At 30.9% G+C, this 12058-nt stretch overlaps 1 protein-coding gene across 1 annotated transcript in view; it reads left to right on the top strand.

Moving 5' to 3' along the window:
* The window catches only part of Atg9 (autophagy-related protein 9), a 176581-nt gene that overhangs the window by 107697 nt on the left and 56826 nt on the right, over nucleotides 1-12058 (top strand). Inside the window, exons 12-13 of the mRNA XM_085816830.1 lie at nucleotides 1174-1248; nucleotides 10232-10382. Of these exons, the coding sequence (XP_085672956.1) occupies nucleotides 1174-1248; nucleotides 10232-10382 (226 nt within the window). The remainder of the gene's footprint in view (nucleotides 1-1173; nucleotides 1249-10231; nucleotides 10383-12058) is intronic.

Raw genomic sequence — 12058 nt, 5'->3', positions numbered from 1 at the left:
TAATTGTGTAGCAGTGATAGGACATTAGCATTTCTGTATCCTCTATCTATCATTCAAAATTTTTGTAAAGTTTCAGCTGATGATTGCTGCTTTATACAAATCCGTTTCATTAGCATTGCCATAGCCAGCCGTCACAACAGCAAACCTTCCATCTCTTTTCAGCTAGAGTTAGCTGATCTATGCAATCATTATGAACTACCATGCTCTTTTACTGAATAAGAGTAATAAGAATCACACTTTTACCTGAGCTAGTGCTGTTCAAGGCTTATGCTATTGTGTTAGTATATTACTATTTGTTATTATTGTAAAACAATTTCAGAACAAAATTTGACATTTTAATTCAATTTGCATATGTTTTGTGTTATGCATATGATGCAGCAATACATATTGAAGGAAATTTTATCTAAATATCTAATTATCTGTGATTTCTTTTAGAAAAAATTATGCTTCATTACACTCATTTATTTCTCTTTATTGTTTAAAGCATATGCAAACATTTGGATCTTTTGTGTTTTACCGATTCTATCTCAGTAAGACTAGATGAGTTCAGGGAATTTATTCTACTTTAAACATGTGATGTTTTGCATATTTCGAAAGTGTGCATCATTTTTTAAAAACACATAAAATTATTGTTATCAATATGCACAGAGAGTGTTTTGTGCATTTTTGGAAGACAGTTAACAATTAATTGTGATACAAATGTTATGTTTTAAAGTACTGAGTCGGGTCCATATTTTAAATTTTAAGATCCTTTCTCATAACTACTAATCTGCATTCTGATTTCAGTGACAAGTGCACATTTAAAAATTTTATTATGGGAAATTTTTCCCCTCCTTTTATGCTGCTTTCTATAATTTGTTAGTATATGTATAGAAAGTGCCCTTTTTGACAGTTCTAAAGCACAATCCATAGGTGTCACATCAGATTCTGCTGGAATGTTCAAAGAGGATGTAGTGTACTTTAAACTAGTCTTTTTCCTATTTTTCTTAGAAATTTAGTCACATATGTTAATGTTTTTAATTTTATTTAGAAATCAGTGATTTAAAATACATTATATTTATTTCTCATTTCTTCATGTTACTATGAAAAAATATACTTTTCATGTGGAATTTTTTTTTTTTTAAATCTTTTTTTAAACATAGTGTATTTAAGTCAGATATCTCATTTATTTAGATTAAGCAGAGCATACAAACCTGCAAGGGAATATATGAGATGCTTTTCATCCCCATTACTAGTAATAATTGCTAGGTAAGGATGTTTTTTTTTCTCTCTCCCCCTCCTTTTTAAAATTTTTTATTTATTTATTTATTTTAGTTTAATTTCAGAATATCAGACTGTTTAATTATGTGACATTTTGAGATCACATATTTTAAATATTTATGGCTGCTTGATTGGCAGGGATTAAACTTTATTAAAACTTGTAATTTTAATTCTCAAAGTAAGATGAAAAGTGTCACAGAGCAGTCGAGGGAAATTTTCAAGTGTTTCAACTGAGTGTAACTCTGTATTTCTGAAAAATCAAACTATGTTTCAATTTTTTATAAATCTATTTTATGTATTACAGTGTATTCCAGCATATAACAGACACCTTTAATACAAAAAATAAGATCAAAAGTTACATGTGTGCATTATACGCCAAATGTAAAAATGATAGATTTAAAAGTAAGGAAAAGATCAGCATACAAAAATTATATTTCTACATTTTACCTGAATGCTATTTGTTTAAAAAGAAATGACATACCTCATGAAAAATTTTCAATAACGAATAACATGAAAGTTTGTCGTATTCATCTTTCATTATATCTTCAGCATTGAATTCTGTTTCATCATTACCATTAGGTTGAGAGATACTGCTATGATTGAAAAATAAATAATCATCATCTCTTCCATAAATACTACATTTTAAAATTACTTCTGAATTATGTCACATTTAATTTCATTATCCTTACACACTGTATTTCTTGAGTGGCATGATGCATGTGCATCCTTTTGTAAATGTTTTTTCACCTTCTAACATTCACATATTTCACTGTTTTTTTTAATTTTCTGCGAGTATTTTATTGATACACATAACTAAAGGCTGAACTAATGGTATTAATCCACCTGGAATAACAGCCTGTCTGTATTGCACTTTTTCAACAATTTCTTTAAATTATGAACATGTCCAAAACTAAGAGACTTTCTGGATTAAAGAATCCATAAATATGCTTTTGCCAAATATTTCTTATTCACAGTTATGCAAAGTTTTCATCTATCCATTCTTTCACATGTACATAAATGAAAATACTATTTGAAATTACATTTTTGTGCTGTCTTTCTTTTAAAAATAATTATGGGTTTTAATTATTTCACTGTCAGAAAGAACTACAAGGAAGTGAGATTTTTCAACGTGTGTTGCTTTAAGTTAACCGTTTTTATGTTCTTCACATCAATCACACAGATACTGTCTCCTGTATCACTTGCCAATTCAGTTTACCATTGTTTGAAAGCTTAGAAAAATTCTTTGAGCAAATGACTTGGAAAAATAAGAGCATCACTTGTGCAACTTTCATATTTCCTCATAAAGAAAAGGATGTGCATTGTATGGTGAAAGTGTGATGTGCATAGTATATAAACTACAAACTGTAGTTTGAAATTATAAGTGCACATTATACGCCGGAATTTATGGTATGTCAAATCACTTTAGAGTAATATTTTATAACAGGGTTGCCACATTACATGGAAAACATGAAAAATCAGGAAAAGTCAAAGAATTGAAATATTTTAGTCAAAATCTGAAAAAGTTGGGGAATTTCATACTGCAATCACCCCCAAAGAGCGATTTTTGCGCCAACGTCGGTAGCGATATCTTTCTTGGCGAATCATGTGTCATTCGGACAGCTGGCGTGAAGTTAGTTTTCACAGAACCAATCAGAATGTCATTTAGAAAAACAAAGCAAGTTTCTAGCATCATTGGTTACCAGTAACCTCAAAAATCCAGAGATTCGCGTATGCAGTGCATGTTGAGCGAAAGTAAATCCTCCTTCCCCCAATTCTCATATAAAACAAAATCTTGTAAACCTTTTCTTCTTTCTTAAATGCCATATTTGTCACTATGCTGTAAAATAAAGTAATAATAATTATGATCAGTCATCTAGGCCAATCATTTACTATATATATTCACCGAAATACCGTCGATTTTTGTAATTCAGTTTTTAATCCATAAGTAATCTATATTAATCTTATTCATACCATTTAATGTGTCTTCTTCCTTCTAAATTTATTTATTATTGGTTAGTAATACTTTTAAATTTCAGGCAGTTTTCTCTGGCATACTTGTGAAACTAATTCTAGCAGTAATATGACAGACCATCACAAAATTTAGTGCACATATTTTTTACTTATGTATGCTGCTAAATAATTTTTTAATAAATTTATTTTAAAATATCATGTTATAAGATATAAATAACCCTGTTATAACCTGGTGTCCTCATGGATAATTTAAGACAAAATTAATTCTTTTTTATATTGCATAGAAGGAAACTGTGATGCAGGATAATTACAATATGTATATAAAAAATCTGATGTGTACACCACATGACTTCCTTGTATGGAATATTAAATTATATACAATTTTTTCCCGCATTTTATTTAAACTTATTGAATTCTATTGGGTTGTTCGGAAAGTAATTTCGTTTTTTTGGGGGAACATGAAAGACAATTTTTGTATAATGAATAAATATTTTATTAAATTATATATTGGCCATTCTGGTCCAACACCTTTTGCCATCTTTCTGGCAGTAACATGATTCCCCGCTCATAAAAGTTTTGGTCCTTGCTGGCAAAAAACTGATTCAGGTGGTTTTTGACATCTTCATTTGAGGTAAAGGTTTTACCATTTGAGGTAAAAGCTAAAAAAAAAAAAAAAAAATAAAAAAAAAAAAAAAAAAAAGATTCCTTTGAAATCCCACCAAACAGACAGCATCACCTTTTTTTGGTGAATGTTGGCTTTTGAAACGCTTTGAGCCGGTTCATCTTTTCTGCTTTATGACCTCTTGCGTTTCACATTGTTGTATACGACCCATTTTTCGTCCCCAGTAATAATCCGCTTCAAAAATGGATCATTTTCCTGACGTTTGAGGAGCGAATCACACACGTCAACGCGACAACACAAATTTCGCTCCGTAAGAACATGGGGCACCCACACATCGAGCTTCGAGGTTAATCCCAGGCCTTTCAAGTGGCCATAAACAGTCGAATTCGACAAATTTAACCTCTCACCGATCTCTCGTGTGGTTATTCGCCGATTTGCATCAACTAATGCCTTTATCGCATCTTTGTCAGCTTTGGCCGGCCTTCCAGACCGTGGTGCATCTTCGACATCAAAATTGCCGGATCGAAACTTTGCAAACCAGTTCTGGCACTGGCGTACTATTAACACGCCTTCTCCATACACATCCGTCAATTTTTTTTTCGCTTGGACAGCATTTTTACCTTTTCTAAAGTAAAAAAGTAAAATATGACGAAAATGCTGCTTATTGCTCTCCATATTTAAAAGGGCACCAACCAAAAACTACTGCGTAGAATTAATAGAACTTTTTCACACACAAGCCTTGTAATATCAGCTCTCAAGATATATAATGGTTATGCAGCTTAAGTGTGAAGTTGGTTTCAAAAAAATGTAATTAAGTCTTCTGACGGGAAAAAATGAAATTACTTTCCGAACAACCCAATACTTCATCGATAGCACATAAACCTCAATAGAATAAATGCACTCTTTAAAATTCATTATATTGATTTACCATGGAGATGCTGTGGCGGTAGTTTCACTTAACAGTGTTACATTTCATTCATTTTATAACTCAGAATGCACAAAAGTTATATCATCTGAAGAATATCTAATTGTTGCCATATGTTCTATTTGAGTACTGTAATAAATCTAAAACAATGTATAAAAGAAATTAAACAAATAAAAAGGAAACAGTTTTTCACAGATGATTCAGCGCCACTTGTCTAATGCACCACTTGTCTAATGCGCTACTCGTAAACATTCTCCTCTGCTCACTCAGACTGGCAATGATATTTGCTGCTAATATGAAGCACTTATTCCCTCGAATCTCATTAAAGATTTATTTCTCATTCAATTAATTCAGTTCTCACTTCACGGCTAAGCAAAAATATTTAAAAACTCAAAATATTTAAATTGAAAGATATAGAAAAACATAAAATACCAAATACAGTTAAAACTTTTTTTTTCAATTAAAATTAGTATTTCTGCACAAAAACAAGCAATTCAGCTAGCAGGCAAAAAGGCAGATTTTTCGGTGCACAAAGCTAGAAGTTTCCTTTTGGTCCCACTCTGCACAAAGACACTGAAGGTGTAGAAACTGACTTAATTTGTTGTGGACTTTATGCTGAGTCGGTATATGGATAATTTAATAATGTAAATGATTATTCCAGAATGGTGTAGAGATATCAGGTATTATTTTAAAGCTGGAGAGATGAAAAATTAAGCAACGCCTTCACTGTGACTCGAACCACGAATCTCTCGAATATGCATCGAGCGTGCTGACCACTACACTACGAAGGCATGCTAAGATGACTGAAGAAATACCTTATATACCCCCCTTTTTAAAAGGCAACTTGAGATTAGGGGACCCAGTCGCCATATTCTGGGGTGAAGAGAATCATCATCCACCACCCTTTTAGTTGGGGCACCCACTGACATTAAGTGTTTTTGAAAGCAGGAGAGAGGAAAAATGAGCAATGGTTTTGCCGGGACTCAACCACGGGCCTCTCGAATACACATTGAGTGTGCTGACCACTACAGTACAAAAGCAGGAGGAATACCTGATAATGGATTAAGCATGATTTAGTTTGCAATAATAAAAGAAGACGTTATCTTTGTTGTTGCGAAGCTTAGTTTGGCAACAAAGCCACTATTCTGCTAAGTTTCAAATGTAAACAAATATGGCTGTTGTGGTTTAAAAAAAAATTAGGCTTAATCACACTTAAACAGCTTTTAAATTGTTAATAATTCTACAGCTATAACATGCAGGTTAACTAAGAGCATAAAAACCTTAACCAGAAGATAAGAACAACATAATTCAATCATTTGCAAAGGGAAAAAGGCACAATTTATGAACATATAAGAATAAAAAAAAACTGAGCACATGGAGCTGAGTAACGGAGTGGATATATATATATATTTATATACTTTTGGTGTGCCCAATTGCAGCCAAAAAGGGAGGTGCACATCTACATTCCACAAACAAAATTTCAATGTTCTAAGGCTATTCCTTTTTGATTTATGCGAGATACATACATGTGCATATGTACATACAAATGCCACAAATTCTGAATTCATTTTAAATCAGTTTTATTATTAGTTTGGGGAAAAAGAGTCCTTTATTCTGTCCATTTGTACAGTTAATCATGCAAAAATATTGTTAAATTCCATTTAGCAGCACTCAGAATGGATATTTTTGTTGCAGTATGGTACCAGAATTTTTCATGGTTATAATACTTTCTATACTTCATACAAAAAAAAAAAAAAAGGAAATCTGAAAGCCTTCAAATTTTATATTACATCCTAAGGGGCATTTTTTTAACGTTTTGTGTGTTAACTCTATTTATTAAATATCATGTTCTTCGTACTTAAACCATAAAATTCAGTCCAACAGCAATATCGCAAAATATTCAAAAGAGTATATCTTTAGAATTTATGATACACAGTCTCGTGTGCTGGAGATATAAATGTTCTTTTTTTTCCTGTACAGTGTTATCATTTCTCGCTTTGAAATCGTGTTTCTTAATAAAAAACTCATAAATGCTTTACAAAATATTATATAGATAATAAAACAAATTTCAAATTCGGGCTTCCAGATGCCCATATTTGGGTGGATATGTACATTATTAAAAATCTGGTGAATCTAGGTGCTGTTGTTTATCACAATGTGAGAAATGAAGAATATTATTTAATTTCTTTAAATATAATACAGGGTGATAATATTTGGTGGCAACAATTTCAAAAGTGATCCGACATTTATAGTGAATCGACGCATAATGTCAAAATGCAATTAATAGCCCTTCTGGGCTAACTCTTCTTTGGGTTAATAAATCATCAGCAACATTTGTGTAGTTTAATAGAAAATAGATTGCATCAATAAAAGAAAATTCGTTGATTATATTAGAGGTATATTAAAACTTCGGTACTTTTCTGTTTGGCCTGCCCAAAACTCGCCAAGCAGACTTTGTTGGCAACAGCATTCAGCATGCACATAAAAAATGTTAACAAATGTTAGTTCTAAGAATTTTTTTAATTTGAAAGCATAAACATTTTAATATGGTTTTAACATTTTGTAAAAAGCCAATAAATAAAGGCAATAAATTTGTAAAAAGACATCAATTTAAGAATTAACTATGCTTTCGTGGTTCAACATCCTGATTCGCCGGTTCGTATCACGTGACCCCAAATGATCTCATCTCACGTAAACTATGCTGCAAAAATCTAATTCTCTCAGTAATTATCTACATTAATTTCAAGTTAAATCTCAATTTGGAGTACAAGTTTAAATACGAGAATTATTTCAATTCGTACAAATGGCTTACTCAGAAATTACCTAAAACCGCAGTGCTTTGCTAGTGTATTCTCGTTAGAGAATTGGTTTGCGCCGGCAAAACGGAAAAGTACCAAAACTTCTTTTACTTTCTATGTGATATATCTTTCACTGGATGCTGGAAATAATAAAAAATAAACAAAAAGGAAATAATAATGTTATAACACAAACGGTTATCTTTTCTGTTATGCAACGTGCCACTAATTTAAACCAGGGGTTCCCAACCTTTTTCTTGCATCAATTCTTTTCAAAAGAATGGTTTTCTTCATTGACCCCTTTTAAATTTTCTCTATAATATACAGTATATTCATGACACAAATAATTGCACAAAAATAACTTAAAGGTAACAGATTAAGGATATGAAAAAAACTTTTGAAAAAAAAAAAGCTTTAGTTTTAAGTTTTATTATTTCTCGTGCTATTGTTATCAGAGTTGCCAACTCTCCCGCTTTTTGACCGCTCTTCCGCCAACCCGATTTATAATATATTTCTCCCGACTTTTTCTTATTCTTAAAATTTCTCACTTTTATGGAACTTGGCTTAATACTTCGTTATATGAACAAAAAAAAAAAAAAAAGTGATTTTGCGCGTCTAAAAGCAATTGAATTTTCTCTGGATTATATCTAAAACAAAACCTTGCGAATCAGATGAGAATTTCTGCTTTGTGAGTGAGAGCATACGTATCCAGAAATGTCACTCCAGTTCTCCAATGGGCATTGAGCTCCACTGCATGTCATCTGGCATATATTAGCCAATGAGCACAAAGCAAGCTCAAGACTGTTATTTAGATGCTCTTTAGTTATTTCATTCATCTTGTCCTGAGTTGTGTGAGTACACGTGCCTTCGGGAAATACTTTTAGAAATTATCATCTTTTGTTATGTCTGCAAGAAAGGTGAAATACTCGTGTACGTTTCAAAAATCGGACACATTTGACTTTCCTTCCATTATCTCCTCAAAGAAATGTAATAAATTTGCGATGTGTACCATCTGTCGTTGCGATTTTTCGATTTCGTATGGTGGAAGGGCGGATGTTCTCAAACATGTGCGTAGACAAAAACACAAGGACAACATGAGTTGTTTCAAAAAAAAAATTTTTTTTTTCTTTGGAAACAAAGGACCAAAAGGTTATTAAGGCAGAATGTCTGTTCTCTGCCTTTTTACTGGAGCACAACCTGCCACTGAATGCATCGGATCATGCTACAGCTTTATTTAGAAAAATGTTTCCCGATAGTAAAATCGCTAAGAAAGACTGAAATGCAAGGACCAAAACAGGTGCAATTGTTAAGGAAATGGGTTTGAAAAATATATAGAATTTCGTTTTGTAATTCTATATATGATGTGATTTATGGTGAAATAGAAAATCAGAAGGAAGATGAAGATTTGGTAATAGGAGCTCGTAGTAGTAGTGAAAGAACTTTCATAAGACAAATATAAGTTGATATATTGCAGTCACAATTTTGCAGTTTACAATTAGAAAACTTGGATGAAGTTATAAAATCAGCTAGTATTGACACCTAGTGGAGTTAAATTGGAAAACTGAAAGGTGATGATGGAATTTTTAAATGTAGTGAACTGTCTAGAATTATTTTGGCCATCTTGACAGTTCCCCATAGTAATGCGGAGTGTGAGAGTATTTTCAGTGTTGTTGCAAAAACGAGGACTAAATTTAGATCTAATATTAGTAATGACACATTAGAAAAACTTTTATTAACGAAAGCAGGCCTACGTGGCAATTGCTATGAACAAAATTACGAAGTTTCTTTCATAACGAAAGCAAAATCTGCCACTGTTCATAACATTTGTACAAAAAATGATTGAAGTGCCCCTCCCCCTTTTTTTTTTGTTGCTTTCTTAAATATTTGTTTTCTTAAATGATGCAAGTAATAAAAATGTTTTTTATGTGTAAGATATTTTTGTGTCGCTTGCCTTTAAGAATTAGTAGCTATTTAAAGTTAATTCATTATTAAAAACTATATTTTTATCATTTAAAAAGTCTTTTTAACATTGTGAAAAATCTCCTGATTTCTTAAAAAATTCTTCTGATTTTTGAGTGTCATAGGTTGGCAAGTGTGTGTTATTTTTAATTTTACAAACATAAATAAATTTTAGAAACAGAATCATAGATTTTAATTGCACAAGCATTAGATGATTATTTATTTGATGGTTGCACTTGATGTATTGAAGCAAATTTTTTAATATTTGTCATAAAATTGCTTAACTTGATTAATTTATAATATCAGATGTTTTTATTAATTTTAGCTGAAATGAATATAAGCTTACCATGATTTAAATGAATATTAAAATGTTTTTGTATATTTGGAATATAATGTCGAACTTATCTTGCATAATGTGTTTGTTTTACAGTAATTTTATAAGAATGTAAAAAATGTACAATTTTTAGTTACAGTAGTTCAAATAAGAGAACATTATATTTTAAATCCATTTGGATATAGTTTTAAATGCATATACTCAATTTTTATGCATTAAGTGTGTGTATCAGTGTATTCTTGTACTTGTATACCTCGTAATAAATGATTAAGTGTTATATTTATTTTTCTACTGTGTACTGTCACAGATTTAAAAAAAAAAAAAAAAAAAAAATTAAGTTTTTATCTTTCTTTCTTTTCTTATAGAGGTCTTGCTCAAATAACAGGATCTGTGGTTGTTTGCTTAATAATTTGGGGTCTTGTGAAAGAAAAAATATTGCTGTTTAATTTTGTGATAATGTTAATTGGATTTGGAACAATCCTTTTCATGTGCTTGTCATCTTTTGTGCCTGATGAGGTAAGATAATGTATTTATAAACAGAAATGATAAACATATATATATATATAGATATATATATATTTAAATCTGTGATGCTCTAAAAATAGCTCTCTCTCTGGAGATTTTGACTGGCTTAAAAATTTCTTAAACCCTTATTATCCTAATAAATTTCTGTTACTATACAATATACTTATTAGGAATTCTAATAGGAAATTTGATGTAAACAAAAATATCATTATTGAAAGAAAGAGTTTGAGACTTAGCAAATCAAGATTTGATCCTACACTTGCATTTACTGAAAGTTTCATTAAGTAAGAGGCAAATTATAATCATGTCTTACTTGAAGAAAAGAAGAAAAAGAAAGAAAACTTCCATGAATCATGGAAATTATTAATTTGTAAAAAGAAATATGTGCAGGTCTTAAAATATAGCAATATTTTAAACGAATTCACAGCTTTGCAGCTTTTATATCGTACATTGGATTGCAAGAAAGACATTAGCAGTAAAATAATTTGCTTTAGAGAGTTACCTTTTCTGAAGCTGCTATAGGCATAACTTGCTTTGAGTTGAAGTTGTGTAGTGAATTCTAACTGTGCAAAAATACTTGCTCAGAGCCTTTTTTTCCTCCTCTGAAAACAAGATCTGATGTAACAAATCCTAAGCTGAAATATTTTATTTCTGAAGCTTTAAAATTTCACACACCTTTTTCAGATTGCTACATTTTTTTTTTTTTTTTTTCCTTTCCTCACAGTTATATGCTTGATAAGTGTTCCTTAGCTATTCTAACCGAATTCATTAGCTGTTTATCCATCTCATCTCTGAGATTACTGCTCATAAGTAACCATTCAAGATGCTTTTTAAGCATTTATTAGCAATTATGACTGAATTTTATTGGCCACTTACTCATTCTGTCACTAAGATCATTGTCCACGTGTGACTGTTAATGAACTGATAAGGAAAAGGGGGATAGCATACAACTTTAGATGTGGTACATTAAAATTAAAATAAAATACCTATCTATTTCCGACAAATAGGTCTGAATCTTGTTAAGCTAACAGAAAGATCTTTTAATAAGGTTGATGTTTGAAAGATCAAACTTAGTTTTCTTATTTATTTATTTGTTTATATTGAAAGCATTGTCACCCTATAACAAATTAAAGACATCTGTTCTCTGTGCTCTTGGAATATAACAGTTAACATGAATTATTTAAATCAGAGATATGTATTCAGCTATGAACCTAGTTAACTTAATTTTTCAAGGTTTCTTGCTAAGTGAACTACTGTCTGCACAACTGCAATCAGAACTGAAAATGATAGACAATAATTTTTCACAAACTTTGGGTTGATTGCTTGAGCCTGTTCTTTAGTTAGTATAGAAATAAGAAATTAAAAACAGTCCTTTTTGTGTTATTGTGGCATAATAGTTAGTATATTTAATTGATTAATTTTGAGATCCCATGTTTGATTCCAAGCAAGCAGTGAATTAATAAAAAATTCCCATTTTTAAATTTTAAATCAAATTCTGAAACATATAAAAAAAATGTAGTGGATAATGATTTTTTCCCCCTTCTTCCAAATTAAATCTCAAGACATTTATGTAGAAGTACTGAAACTTTCAACATGCTGTGTATTATGCTGCAGAGTAAAGTATTAAGCTGTTATTTAGCAAACAGCAAGTTCATCCCTCCATATAT

The sequence above is a fragment of the Stegodyphus dumicola genome, chromosome 5, assembly GCF_044657685.1.
Source record: "Stegodyphus dumicola isolate Sdum_Otavi_A_Nest chromosome 5, ASM4465768v1".
NCBI lineage: Eukaryota > Metazoa > Arthropoda > Arachnida > Araneae > Eresidae > Stegodyphus > Stegodyphus dumicola.
This window is presented reverse-complemented; position numbering and strand designations above follow the sequence as displayed.